General features: G+C 35.9%; 1 protein-coding gene across 7 annotated transcripts in view; it reads left to right on the top strand.

The window, feature by feature from the left end:
- The window catches only part of BIRC6 (baculoviral IAP repeat containing 6), a 316937-nt gene that overhangs the window by 68309 nt on the left and 232932 nt on the right, over positions 1-15696 (top strand). For all 7 annotated transcript variants that reach the window (XR_003568132.1, XM_027850508.1, XM_027850509.1 and 4 more), the window contains 5 exons: positions 5264-5375; positions 6578-6660; positions 9341-9563; positions 9639-9799; positions 14093-14151. Coding sequence is in view for 6 of the 7 variants with exons in the window: in XM_027850508.1 (XP_027706309.1) it covers positions 5264-5375; positions 6578-6660; positions 9341-9563; positions 9639-9799; positions 14093-14151 (638 nt within the window). In the remaining variant the exon portion in view is untranslated. The remainder of the gene's footprint in view (positions 1-5263; positions 5376-6577; positions 6661-9340; positions 9564-9638; positions 9800-14092; positions 14152-15696) is intronic.

Genomic DNA, 15696 nt, shown 5'->3' with positions numbered 1-15696 from the left:
GAAGAGAATCCTAGCAGCTCGCCGTCTGGATAACTTTTCTTTCTCTTTTCAGTTTCAAGTCTTTTGGATTAGATTTCTAAGACATAGGCAAAAACATTCTTAACATCTTATGGTCAGTTTATTATATCCCTGCCCAGAATCCTGTTAATCTCAGGCAACATCTGTTCAGGTCCCAAATCAGACTTTCTTTTCTGAAACCTATTCTCCCTCTTCTAGATGTGATGAATATATCACTTGTGGCTTTAAGGACTAATTTCTTGAACAAGATCTATCAGTTAATAAACATTTATGAAACACCTATTATGTGCCAGGCACTGTACTAAATTCTGGGGATACAAAACAAAAAAGAAAAGAGGACCTTTGTCCTTAGGAGCTTGCATTTGAATGAGAGAAGAGGAAGCTGAAAAGGGTTGAGGTGAAGGGAGGCAATGTGTTTGGGGGCATGATGGATCAATTCAAAAAGAGTACACTTGGGTGGGAAATGGAGATGGCTATCCTGGACCCCTTTCTTAAATAGAGGTTTTGGAGTTCATGGCTCTGCTCACTAATCAGAGTGGTAATATCATAATTTTCAGCAATCCTTTTTTTTTTTCATTTAAAAATTGTTTATAGTTTTTATACACTCAGGTGGTGTAGTGGATAGAGTGCTGGGCCTAGATTCAGGAAGAATTGTCTTACTGAGTTCAAATTTGACACTAGTTGTGTGACCTTGGAAAGTTGCTTAAAACTTTTTGCCTAAATTTCCTTATCTGTAGAGTAAACTGGGGAAACAAATAGCAAACTATTCCAGTATCTTTGCCAAGAAAACCCCAAATTGGGTCATGAAGTGTTGGACAAGACTGAAAAATGACTGAACAACAATAGTTTTTATATCATTTTCATTACCTCTCTATCCCAGAGAGCCATCCCTTTTAACAAAAAAATTTTAAAGGAAGGAAAAAAAAAACAATCAGTTCCATAAAGCTAACCAATTTTTTGAAGAAGTCTACCATTATGCAAAGCGTTCTACACCTGGGTCACACACCCTTGATGTGAAGGCTTTTTCATAATCTCTTCTTTGGAGCAAAGTTTGGTGGTTTTGATTTTGCAGCTTTTACTTTTATTTTGCTTTTTCTAGCAGTGATATTGAACGTTCTATTCTATTTTGTGTATATTATTTTTCTGATTCTTTTTACTTTGCATGAATTATTATATATTTCTTTGCTACTCTTCTTTATTCATCAGTTATTCAACAAACATTAAGTGCCTACTATATCCGTAATCACTCTGCTAAGCACTGGTGATAGAATGGAGGGCAAAAAAAATTAGTTTCCTTAAGGAGCTTACATTCCACTGGAGGATGTAAATAACAAGCTACATGTATAAGATATATACAGAGTATTCACATAATTCCAAATTACTTTCCAAAACAGCTAGGCCAATTCAGAACTTTACCAATAGTGAAATCACAAAAAAAGATAAAATTTAGAGTGGTTGTATGAAATAAGATAGTTTTGAAAAACAGGGACAGAATTGTAGCAAAATGTAAATTATGCTGGTTTATAGGAAAATGCTACTTTCTGTAATTTTATCTGATATCTCAGATTTGTTACTGGTAGCTTCTGTGTTATTTTGTTGGTATTAGTGCTATCAGGGCAGGATTATTTCTTAGTGATATCTTAGAGATAGTTCCTATTTATAATTTTGTTTTTCTAAACAAGTATTTTTTGGGAAATGTGGAGATAAGACCTATGATTTTAACTATGCTTGGGTATACCTGGTATAGATAATAGAGTTTGGGCACTGAGAGGTTAAGTGTTTTGTCCATGGTTGCTCAGCTGTATGTTTCACAGGCAGAATTTAAACACGTTTTTCTGATACCAAGGCCAGTCCTCTAACAGCTGTGTGACACATTAACACATGTATGCTTTTTAGAAAGTCTCTGGGAAATTAACCAATTCAATGAATTTAAAGAAAAATAGCTTTGTAACCATTTTGAGATTTTGGGGGGAATTATTTCTTTTCCCTTCAACAGTTGCCATTTGATAGAAGATGGGTAGTGTATACTTGTGCTTAGCCTTACTTTCTTGTCTCAACTTTCGGCAGGGGTTCTATTTAATTTACATATGCACCTGCTCTTGGATCTATTCATCTCAGTGAATGATCATTCCTTATTAAAGAAGTCTACATTTAGTAAGCTACTACTATTTGCCCTATATTGTGTTAAGTGCCAGGAATACAAAAAAAAGGGGGGGAAATAGTTCCTGCTTTCAGGAAACTCAGTCTAAATTGGCAAATAGCTTGTAACTAAATATGTACCATCAAGATATGGACAGCATAAATTATAGATAATCAATAGAGGGACGGTACTAGCATTAAAAGGGGTAAGGAAAGGTTCTTGTCAGAGGTCATATTTTAGTTGAGACTTAATGGAATCCAGGATATGGAGGTGAGGTAGAAGAGTATCACAGGCATGGAGAACAGCCAGTGAAAAAGCACAGAGATGGCAGATGGTGCGTCTTGTGCAAAGAAAAACGAGGAGGTCAGCATCACTGGATCATAGCGTATGTGCAGGTCGAAGAATACTGGAAAGATGGGGGAGAAGGCATAGATTATGAAGGGCTTTGAATACCAGGGCATTTTTTATTCAATCCTGGAGTTAATGGGGAGCCAGAGGAGTTTATTGAATGGGAATGGGTGGGAAGAAGGTAGGTGGTGTGATATTGTTGGACACACGCTCTTCAAGAAAATCACTTAGTTGAATGGAGGATGAACTGGAATGGGGAGGGACTTGTGGCAGGCATCCCAACCCCTCCCCAAGTTGCAGTAGTTGGATGAACCCCCACACCAGGCTGGTCATAGCATTAGAGGAGAGACAGGGAGATAGGCTAGAATTGCTAGCATGGTAAGATGATGAGTCAATTTTGGGCAGGTTGATTTTAAGATGTTTATGGTTCTTTAAATTCTAGAAGTTCAAGAGGCAGTTGGAGATGTGAGACTGGAGGTTAGAAGAGAAAATAGGGCTGCATAAATAGATATATGAATCATCTGTATAGAGATGATAATTGAACTCACAGGAGCTTATGGGATAAAGTGAAATGAGCATAGTGTAGATTTAAACTGGTTCACTATAGGATCAAGATAGGGAAGGGAAAAGAGTGTAGCCAGTACAATGGTGATAATCTGGGAGACAACTTGAGGGCTGATGGGACTGGAACATCATGTTGAAGATGGAGAACTGGGTTTATAAGGTAGAAGGAGAAGTGGAATTGACTACAAAGGATAATCAGGTAAGGACATTTCAGAGTTAATAATCATGGAATTGGGTATATTTTTGGATGATAGAAAGAAAGATCAAGGGTATGACCATTTATCCTTCTGAGATGTAGTTGAGGCTGTGTGGCTGAATTGGTTGTTGAAAATGAGTAAGTTGAGGAACTGGTAAGTTAGAGTGTTTGAGTTTAATATCAATATCAATGTCAGTATCTATATATGTGTGTGTGTATGTATGTGTATATATATACATATATATATATGTTATTATGTGTCTTAATGTGAAAGCATGAGGCCTTCATGCTAACTACTCCCCAACACTGCTGCCTTCATACTGCCTTAGTATGGGGAGTAGAAAAAGAATGTGAGCCATGCATTGAAACTTGTTTAGGAAAGGAGGATAGTGCCCTGGAGATTGGTAGATAAATAGCTACCAGAACCTTTCCTGCTTTGAGGTTCATTCTAATTCTCCCTCTACTTTATGACCCCTAATCAGTTCTTCATCCTCAACATGATGTTCCAATTCCACTGCCCCTCAGGTTCTTTCCCAGACCATTATTCTGTACCAGCTATGTTCTCTTCCCTTCCCCATTTTGATACCTTAGTAAACCAGTTCAACTCTCCACTATCCTTGCTGGGAAGTGGCAACAGAGAGCCACTTAGTCCCCTAACATGATTGGTGAATTGGGGATGATATGAGTAAACAGTCAAAACCAGAGTGCTACTATAAAGGGTGGCAAGGGAAGCTGTGTCATTAGGACAGGTGCCAGGTCTTACTAAGTACAATAAAAAATAAGGAGTAAGAGAGGAAAAGGATTAAGTTGAAAGCAAGTTTGTTACCTGGAGAGCAGGCATTCCACAGAGCACAGTGGAAAGGGTCAGTATCTTTAGAGTGGGATGTTTGGGGGTGTGTTGGGTTGAAGGAGATAGGCATAAGGGAGTTATCAGTGGGGGTGGGTGAATGGAGTTTGATCAGTGACAGCTGGGGGTTCAGAATCACTGGAATAGGGAGGGTGAGTGAATGTTAATCATAGAGGAAGGAGTTGAAGTAGCTTGTCATCATCCCTAGGAGTTTAATTTGGGGTCGAGTCATCCTATGGCATTAGTGGTGCACAGATTGAAAAGGATGGGAGTAGTAACTTGTGAGGGGGCAGGCATAGATGAGGTGTGTGGAGGTGTTGTAGGAAGCTGAAGAGGGTTCTGGGAGGGAGTGTGATTGAATGGCTGTTTGAGGGAAGTAGGACACTAATCTTTTTCTCCTGCAAGTGTAGAAGAATCTTAAAATACAGCCACTCTTATTGGTATTACTTTCCTTTACAGAAGGAATAGTTTATTACTACCGTTACTACTAGTATTACTTACTAGTGTCTCTGTGGTTTCTCTTAACTGTGCTTTAGAATGCCTCTATCAGTGGGTAGAGGACTGGCCCTGAAGTCAGGAGGACCTGAGTTCAAATTTGGCCTCAGAACAATCACGTGACACTTACTGACTGTGTGACCCTGGGCAAGTCATTTAACCCCAGTTGTCTTTAAAAAAAAAAAAAAAGAATGCCTCTATCAATATGAGGGCTAACCTGCCATTACTCTTGTTGTTTTGTGGAATTTTCAGATCAGGGAGAATTTTACATTTAGTAAAAATATAGGATCCTTGGTTTCCACATTTTTGGCTACCCCATTCTTTGGTCCATTGTTTTACAGGATGGACTATTTTAACACATTTGAAGTTGCTCATCAGTCTTTCTCTTTAGCTTATTCAAATTTCCTCTTTAGATTATTCAAATTTCTTCTTTATTAAATTTTACTTTTCCTTTTAGCTTAATTTTTGAAATAAATGTCTATAACGAGTTGCTTTTCTTTTTTAACACAGTATACATTAAACATGAGAATTATAAGGAAGCTGAATTCATGAATAGATACAACATAGGATTTTCTTTTATGAAAATGATGGGGCTCATGAGCATCATTATAATTTGATACACAAATTGAGTAATATAAAATGTGTTTATCTTTAGGTCATTGATGTACAGTGAAGCTAACAGACGGGAGACATTCACCTCATGGCCTCATGTTGGATATAGGTGGGCACAGCCAGATCCCATGGCTCAGGCTGGCTTTTATCACCAGGTAAAAAGATAAGTTAAATTGAATCTTAGTTTTTAACTTATTTAATTGTCCCAGTTCATAAAACTAGTTAGAGCCAGGGATCAAACTTGTGGCTTTTTATTCTAACATCTAGGTCTTCTGTTGTCCACTCTTGTATGTACTGTTTGCATGGGTTGTTGTCAATCCATATTCTTTAACCCTTCAACATGTCTAGTAAAATATGTATACAATGAGCATTTAAAAAGTATGGATAATAATGTTTAGAGCATCATTACATGTGTGGAGTGTTTTGAACTAAATAAACTTCAGTTTATAGGGCAGTACATTCACTGAAATCATTCAGTCTCCTTAGATTGATATGATTTTCTGTTTTATTAATTTTAATTGCTTCTTACATAGGTATTCTACTGTAAAAAATGAATTTTTTTTATTAAATCTACCAACACTTCTCCATTTTCTGTTGGACAAGAATACATTTAATGTTCTGCTTCAGGTTATATTTTACCTATTAATTTAATAACTTTTTGAGACTTGCGTGTTATAGTGGAAAGAGTTTAGGATTTGGTTCAGAGAACCTGGGTTAGAATTTGAACTCTGCTCCTTCCTACTATGTGTGACTTTGGGCAAGTCACTGAACCTTTTTTTTTCAGGTTTCTTATCTGTCAAATGAGGGTGTTAAACTAGGTGATCTCTTAGGTCACTTCTAACTTTAAATTGATCATCCTATCATGAGTTTTAGTTCTACCTTTATTAGGTAATATAATTTGAAGACTAAAATTTAGCGTAATTTTGGGGGGGGGGGCCCACAGGATGGAATGCTGGCCTGGAGTCAGGAAGACCTGAGTTCAAATCCAGACACTAGCTTTAAGACCTTGGACAAGTCACTTAACCCTATGTGCCTCAGTTCTCTCAAATGTAAAAAATGATCTAGAGAAGGAAATTGCAAGCCACACCAGAATCTTTGCCAAGTAAACCCCAAATGGGATCACAAAGAGTTGGACACGACTGAAATGACTGAACAACAACAAACTTTTTTGAGAGAGAGAGAGGTTTTCTTTGAAAATATTAATACTTGAATAATCTTTTAAATAGTGTTCATCAACAGAAATACAAAATTTAAAGATATACTTATTATTGCCACCATGCTTCTTAGCCACTTTGGTTGATTATTTTGACATTTTTACTGTGCCTAACTGTTGCCCTTTCCATATCATTTTGTATAGCCTGCCTCATCTGGAGATGACAGAGCCATGTGTTTTACTTGTAGTGTATGTCTCGTTTGTTGGGAGCCTACTGATGAACCTTGGTGAGTCTCACTCAGTGTTTTGACATAATAGAGATTATATCAGTCCCACAAATGATTTCAGTTCATTGTTTCTTGCCTTGCAATAACACCGATGGGCATATTGGCCTGTTATAGTATTGGAAAGTGTTAATTGTATTGAACACAAGCATAATAAGACTACTGTGTTGTTTTATAGTGTCACAATGGGCTGTTTGGATTTGTTCTGCTTGGTTACAGCTAATGATTTGGAGTCTCTAAGTCTTCTCTTTTCTTAAAATATCTGCCATAAATTCTTGGACAGTAAATTCAGGGGCATATAGTGATGTCTAATCATTTTATAAAATTGTCGAGATAGGAGAAACTTCAGAGGTCTTCGATTTGTATGATCTCTTGATTATTTATATTGGTGAGAAACCTGAGGCCTTTGGAGATTTTAACTTTCTTAGTGTATCACACAGTTACTTAGTGACAATGCCAAGACTAAAATCCAAACAGATTCATAACTATGAATTCTGGTGCCTGGAGCAAGTTCTCTTGAGTAGCTAGGGCAGAAGGGTATGGGAAGGCTTGCATCAGTTGAGTGTAGTTTCCCTGGGCAAGTGGGTGTTTTGTCTGCTAAGTGTCTGGCCTAAGTCCTTGTTGTACTCATCTGATGGCATTCAACCCCTCTGAAAATGAAGAGTAATTTGGCAATGGAGAAACTACATCTCCCAAGAGAAATGACAAAGGAACAGGACCTTCTGTTGTGATGGTACATAGAGAGGTAAGGGATTTTAGGAGTGATTAAGGATTGTGAAGTGTGGGGTTGGCAAATTGACTGCTTTGCAAAGGAAGTAAGCATTCTCTTTTCCTCCTGGGTTGATGTCTATCCTTGTAACCTAGATCAAAGCTCTAGTTGCCCTGGTTGACCTAGTGAGGGCTCTGAACACAAGTTGCCTGCCAGTGCTTTTTCTGATACATATATAGCCTGTGATTACCAGAATTGGATTAGATTTTATTGATTTCAAAACATGTAGAAATAGGTGTTATTCATCATGTAGGTCAGTAAGTAAGCATTTATTAGCCACCTGCTTTATGTTAGCCACTGTGATAGTTTTTGGGAGTACAAATAAGTCATTTAGAATGACACAATCCCTCCTCTCAAAGTGCTTAGATAATTTTTTCTGGTTTTATAATATAGTTGTTTTTTATTATCCTTCTTAATTAAGAGGAGCATTCTCATGAATTATATGCTAAATAACACACACTAAGAAAAAACAAAACTATTTGTTTGCCTGAGGGATACATTGTTTTGCATCATTTATTTCATAGTAAATTTACTTTCATAACTGTTTGACTTGGACTGGTTTATTTGCTTCCTCTAAGCATTAATGTACTGATGGGGAGTCCAGAAACATGTTGGTGGTGGAAATCAATTTATGGTTAGAATCTTGTATTAAATCTTCTGTACAAAGCAGAACTCATTATTTTTCCCCTAATCCATCCCCTGTTCCAAAATTTCTCTATTGCTGTTGAGGACACCATTTTCCTAGGCATCCAGGTTTGCAACCTAGGTGTTATTTTTTGACTCCACGACCCTTCTCTTACTCTGTCTCTTCCCCCATATACAATCTACTGCTAAGTCATGTTGATTCTACTGTCACAACATTTTTTTTAGATGCTGCTTTCTTTCTTCTGACACTACCACATACTGGTGAAGGCCCATCTCACCTCCAGCCTGCACTATTACAGTAGACTTCTGGTTGATTTCCATGCCTGAGGTCTCTCCTCAGGCCAATCCATCCTCTATTTAGCTCTCCAAGTGGTGTCCCTAAGCATAGGTCTGACCTTGTCATACCCCTCCAACATTAGTGTTTTCCTGTCATTTTGAGGATCAGACATAAAATTTGTCATTTAAAAAAAGACACAATCTGAATCCTTTTTAACCTTTGATTTAGCATGATTTAGCATGCCACCATTAACATGGTATTAAAAAAAATACCATCCAAGGTCATGTCTGACTGTTCATATACTGGTTATGTAGTGAATGAGAGATAGCAGATGGATAGCCTGAGTGGTGTTATGCTGGTTTTTTTTAGACATATTACAAATCTTCCTTCTTGTTGAGTTCATCTCTGATCTATTTTTGGAAAGATATGTTCCAACATTTTACAAGAAGCAAACGATTGGTTGCATACTAACATTGATAGGATCATGGATCCATTTAAATATATACATATCTATATCTATATGAAAGATGACAAATTGATTCATTGAAGAAAGGGGCTGTGTGTGTAAACTAGAGCTGTTTGTTTCCAGGAAAGATGTAGGAATAGCAATTTGGATTTTGGCAAACTAGGAAAGAAGAATGATAGACTGGACTGTAAGTTGCATCCTTGATCCTTACCTCTTATTTAATGGGGCTATTGATGGAGCAGACATCAGTTGTAGGGCAATAAATACAAGCTAAACACTGGTATTTTGCAAACTGTATTTGTGACCCATATTTGGAACTAAATAACAGGAGCTTATCTTCAGTAGTCCCTTTAAAGAGTTCACAATCTAGTGAAGCCAGTAAGATTTATTTTAGGGGAGACTTTTATAGAAATTGATGAATTGATGTCATCATTTTAATACTTTGCATTATCTTTGACTTGCTTTCACTTGTTGGAGCAGACTGTCTGCTAGATATTTTGGTAATTTTAAAAAATCTTTTGTGAAGGTCTGAACATGAGAGACATTCCCCAAACTGCCCATTTGTGAAAGGTGAACACACGCAGAACGTACCCTTGTCAGTTACACTTGCAACGAGTCCAGCACAATTTCCCTGTACTGATGGCACTGACAGAATATCCTGCTTTGGGTCTGGAAGCTGTCCTCATTTTCTAGCTGCTGCAACAAAACGAGGAAAGATCTGCATATGGGATGTTTCCAAACTTATGAAGGTATGTTTTTATTTGAAACATGAAAAGTGTTAATGAAAAAAAATTAGTCTAAACCTATATTTTTTATTTATTTAGGTGCACTTAAAGTTTGAAATTAATGCGTATGATCCAGCAATTGTACAACAGCTTGTCTTATTGGGAGAACCAAGCTCAGGAGTTGATTCAAGGAGACCAACTTTAGCTTGGCTGGAAGACTCGTCTAGCTGCTCAGATATACCAAAATTGGAAGGAGACAGGTATACAAGTTGCGAAATTAAGAAGCTTTAATAATGACCGCTATTTTTAGTGGTCATCAAACATTTTCTTGAATTTTTTTTATTTTTTGTAATTTCTACCAGAAAGACAGCAAAGTCTCTCCCTGTTTTAATAGGTTTAAGAAATCAGACATTATTATGGTATCAGTGGAGATAACTTTGTAGCTTTTTTTTTTCTCCAGAAAAGATTTTCTTCAACAATATGTAGCTTCTACTCTGTAGGACTGATAGTACAGTCAATTTTAAGACTTTATTAATTAGGGTAACATAGAAAAAATTGATAATAAATATTATTTATTTTAGCATAAATGCTGTCCATTTTCTCACAAAACATTTTGATGAATCTCTTAAGAAGCTAATTGACTGTTTTAAGTATTCTTCCTCTGTTTCATTCATTTATTGCGTTGGTGTTAAATGGTTCAGGATATGTAGAGAATGTGGGATATCTTTGACAGTGGATCACCAGTCATTGGCTAACTTTGTTGCAATCTTATTACAAAAGGAAGAACTTTGTTAAAATGCCGTTTGACCTAATCAGTTTACCTTTCTAAGTACCCTCTCAAGATCTTGTCTTTTATGGTTACTACTGCTGTCTTTAAAGTAGGAGAAGAGCCTCCATTTTATGTAACTTCTCTCAAATCGGCCACCTTGGTTTTCTGGAGGCTTGTCATTGTGTCTGTGTAACTAGTTCAGATCTCAGAGTAACTTATATAGCTCTTGTGAGTAAGCAAGTTGGTGTCTGGAATTAATTGCCACCACCTTTTGGGGATCTGTTGTGGTGCCAGTGGATGAAGGGACAGCTATTAAGGACCTGGAGGGTAGTTTCATGGAATAGAATCAGGTGAAGGGAACAGGAAAGAAAAGAATAAAAATAAGAACTCATGTTTATGTAGATAGCTGTTTACCCATAAGGTCTTAGATTCCTTGTTACCATATAATAATTTGCTTTATCTGTGACATAAACCTGAGACTTTCGATTTGTATTTTTTTCCCTTTATTAATAATACAAAAAGGGAAGAGAAATTATTTTTCTTAGCTCTATCCAGTTTACTTTGCAGTTGAGTATGGGAATAAGTGTATAAGAAACTGTGTTGAAGTTTGGCTTTGAGATTTATATTAGGTAAGAATAATTGAGGAAATAGCTTAATGGGAAAAGATGTGTTGAAGAAGTACTTAAGGTTGTTTGGTGATGTGGTTGTTCTAATTGAGCGTTTTGCCTCTGAATACTTAATTGCTTTCACCTATATGTGGTCTCTAATTATTTAATCAAAACTTGGTGAAAACCATGTAGGGGAAATAAAAGTGATTGTCTCCTCTCCCATACTAAAATTCCAAATGCCATTCTTTGGCATGGGAATTCTTTAAAAGAAAATCTCTTTTCTTGATTTTTAAACAGTTTTAAATATGATTTAAAATCACTAAATATGATACTTCGAAGGGCTGTAGTTGTTAATTGATTAAGCACCCAATAGGTACTTAGTAAGTGGTTGTTGATAAAGTTTCTTTAACATTCTACCTCACTGTGTGTATGGCATTGTGTATTTTCCTGGGGCTGCATGAGATAGAAAATAGCTCTTGCCCTCAAGAAACTTCCAGTTTATTTGGGGAGACAGTACATAAACAGAGGAAAATATGTAACTATTGAAGATAGTAAGTAATACTTCTTTTAGGTTTTTTTTTTTTTTTCTTAGCAGTTCAGGGTAAAGAGTAAGCCAGTTTGGTGAATACTTCATGGAGCAGATGGGATTCTACCATAAACTAGGTTTCCAGCCTTGACTTTTGGGTTGTTTTATAATGTTCTGGGCTATGAGGACTTGAGAGGGAAGAGTTGCCATTGGAACGTAGCAGATAAAAAACAATTCACCTTTGTCTTTTGGAGTTTGACCATGCTCTGCCCTCAAAACATCTTCACGCTGATACAGACTTAGATGTCTTCTTCCTGCTTCTTCTAACATCTAAACCTCAGGACTCATGGAATTTTTGTGAAATGGTGCTTTTACATCGCTGTTCACATTAAACCACTTGATCATCTTTTTCCTCTCTCCTAGTTGAAAGCAGTAGTAGTCAATCCTGGCCCCAGATATGAATCAGTGGCCTGATTCGAGGCCTGAAATGGGTCCTTCAGTATGAATTATTACCTTGACTTCCAAGTACAACAACATAACTATATTGATAATAAGTATAAGCATCCACAGACAAACATTTTCATTTCTTTCTATGTTCATTTTGATAAATTAAAGATTTTCTAATAATTTCAAATGCAAGACAGTGTAAAATTAGTTGTCTCTCTGCTAATACGTTTTAAACATTTTAGCTCTGTGCACAGTTAGGTGCTTAGTTAAGATTTATTTTATTTGTTTTTACCTGAACAAACATTGCCAAATTATAATTCGCTGTTTTCTTCTACTGTAACTTCTGGGAGTAGTTTTTTAAAAGTCTTGCATAATGACAAGTGCTTCTCCTGAATAGAATTTTGGGCTATGCTCACATTTTGTTCAGTTGCATATATGTTTTTCAAGTTGTGTCTGGCATTGGAAAGATTTTGCAAGACCTAGAAACTCTACTGCACAAATTTAACCTGTTCAAAAATAAAGAAAAGCATTCTTTTCTATGTAAATTACAGAATTAGAGAAATCCCATTCTAAGGAATTTGGGAGTTAGGGTTGGAAGGAAGGTAGTGAAAAAGTATCTGTTGGAGATATCAGTGATGAGACTCCACTTTGACTTCCATGAGTTCTGATAAAATTATATCAAGTGCACAGCCCTTTAATCTATAGGTTAAAATGTTAGACTTGTTAATTATATTAATCTTTTAAAATAATTGCCATATAGTTTCATCTGTTAAACTTAAATGGGACATTTAAATGAGATCTCTTATATTCTAATACCATATACCATTTATATTATTTGGTCAGCTCAACAGATATTTTGAAGTACTCACTATGATCTAGGAACTAGTCTATGTATTTAGAGGAATATGAAGTTGAGTTGGGCACAGACTTTAGCTTCAAGGAGTTTGACACCCCCCACCCACCCACATTCCCTATCAGTTCTTTATTTTTATGGACAGTGAACTACAGACTAGTTTCTGACTTTTGCCCCTAACGACTAGGTGCACAGTCCTACCTCTTTCTCAAAACCTTCCTTAATCACTTAGATCAGAGTTATCACAACTTCCCCTGTATTTATACATTATGCTTCTGATAAATCTTTTGGTAAATGAGATAAATATAAAAATGTGGTCCTTTTGCATCTAGGTGGATAGAGCAACTGGCCTGGGGTCAGAGAACCTGAGTTCAAATGTGGCCTCAGACGCTTATTAACTGTGTAGCCCTGGGCAAGTCAATTAATCCCAATTCCACCCTTTCTCCCCTTCCCCTCTGATGTTTCAAATTAATAGGGTGCTATATCTGAGTAGAGTTAAAATTGCTAGAGAATTGTTAGTTAATGTCATTTGATGAGTACTGAACTTCTTCAACTTTGTTTGCCAGAATTTCTCTTAGCTTAGATGACTTCTACCGTCTAGATGTGTTGTTGGAGGGTAGTAGACAAAAATTAAAACTGGATGAAGTTACTTTTGTGGTGCTGGGGTGGCTAGACTAATGACAGTATTCATTCAGTTCTGAACTGTAACTTGAGAATATGCATCATAGACAAGGAACAACAATCTGTGACTCAGGTCACTTCCCAAAATTAATGGGTCAGTAATATTCAGAACATTTCTTTCCAGTATTTTCTATTTAGAATTCCTCTGGCTTTGAATTGAATTTAATGATATAGCTTCATATACTTTAAAAAAAAATCCAGTTTATAGTTTACCTTAAAAAAACCCCCAAAGTTTTCTTAATGCCCTTATTTTCATAGCTTCCTTGTCAACTTGGAATTGTAGACTTGTTACTGAAATCTTAGTATCCTAATTTTATACTTCTAAACTTTTTTTGTAAAACATTTTCTAAACATTTATTTGTAAATTTTATACTTCTAAAATTTTTTTCTGCAATTCTCCCTATGTAAATCCTTAAGGGTTAATAGAATGTACCAAAAGGAAATATTGAGGATAGGTTGAACTGATAGTTAATGGTAGTACTGCTAAATATTATGTCTTAAGTAATTTTATATAATGCAATTTATATGATTAAAATTTTTTTTTTAGGAATCTTGTTGGCTGTTGTATGCTTTATGTAATGCAGTGTGTTCTCAGATTTAGATGTCTGGTATCATGTATAACAATGTTTTAGTTTGAAAATAAAATTATTTGCTCGTTTCTTCTTTAAGTGATGACTTACTGGAGGATTCAGACAGTGAAGAGCATTCCAGATCAGAATCAGTAACAGGTATGTGATAAATACTACATGATCTTATTTTTTTCCCCCTCACACGTGGAACTGTGGATTCAGCTTGGGCATAGAGCATACTTGTATTTTAAATGTTTTTGGATAATACTGCCTCACAGAGTACTTTGCCCATACACTATGTGCTTAAAAATATTTTGACTGAGAGATGATTAGGGTTGGAATAAAGAGCTCTGGATTTACATTTGAGACTACATACATTTAAGTTAAATAAAATATTTTGCAAGGGATAAAGGGGGGGGTTGTGATATAAAAATCAGAAAATGAAAAGCTAACAACCATAGAATAGCTTAATTTTTTATTTACATGAGGTACCAAAATTGATAATCTTTATTTCATAAAGCTAACTTTAAATAATAATTTAGGATATTTTATTTTAAAAATATAAAGATTGGAGGAAGAGGAAGCCTTGCATAATGAGATAATGTGGTGGACTTAGAATCATGAAAATCTATGTTTAGTCCCAACATGACACTTACTAGCTACCTGACCTGGGACATGTCACTTCACCTGTTTCTGAGGCAAATCTCTAGGAAATCTCTACTAAATCTTAGGTTATAGTTTCAGTTAGTGAAGAAAGTTTGTACAAACAGAGATTTCTCATGATAATGCATAAAATCACAAAGGGTAGGGATAAGATAAGTACTGATTTCTCTTGGAAGGTTAGAGAATTGTTTCTGGAAAGAAATAGGATGGATGCTAATGTGAACTGATATTAAAAAACCTGAAATAGATGGTAATTCCTTCTCATTTGGAAATATCTTAATAGTTTTTAGCTCACTAATTGCCATCCTAAGTTTTATGTGCTCACCATTTCCTCTTCGGACAAGCTCAGCAAAGATTGTGTCTGTTTTGACCAAGGTTCACTGTTTGGTGTTGGGGATACAAATAAAAAAAGTAAAAAAAAAAGTTTTTTCATTTCACTTCACCAGTGTGGGAGGATTGACAGCTGTTACTTGAGTAACCTTGGGCAAGCCTTTTATTATCTCTAGTTTTCAGAGATAATTTGAAAAATGAAGTGGTGGGGCTAAAGAGCCTTCCAGTGCCAAATTTATAATCATAGTAAAATGAAAAACACTAAATAGTACTCTCTGTAGAGACTGAATAAATGAAGAAGCATTTATTCGGTACTTCCAAATGAGATCAAATGAGATATTATTTGTAAAGCACTTACCACTGTGTCTGGCCCCTAGGTGCTTAATAAATAGTAGCTGTTCTTGTTTTTACTATATAAACCATTGGCTCAAGCACTGGGAATACAAATATAAGATTGAGATAATCCCTGCTTTTAGATAGCTTACTTTGTGATAGGGAGAGACAATTTAAGCACCTGATCCAATGAAAGTTCTCAGTTATTCTTAGGTTACAAGAGTCATGCAATGGCAGAACAGATAATAGTACCTGGTTTAATGAATGATACCATTTACTGGAATGTTAGGGAGATAAGGCTTGTTGTACCAACACACTTTCATGTTATTTTGATTGATTAAATATGTCTTTTTCTGATATTGAACTGTTTGACAGCCC

This window comes from Vombatus ursinus, unplaced genomic scaffold (assembly GCF_900497805.2).
Source record: "Vombatus ursinus unplaced genomic scaffold, bare-nosed wombat genome assembly UNPS02009062.1, whole genome shotgun sequence".
NCBI classification, from domain to species: Eukaryota; Metazoa; Chordata; class Mammalia; order Diprotodontia; family Vombatidae; genus Vombatus; species Vombatus ursinus.
This window is presented reverse-complemented; position numbering and strand designations above follow the sequence as displayed.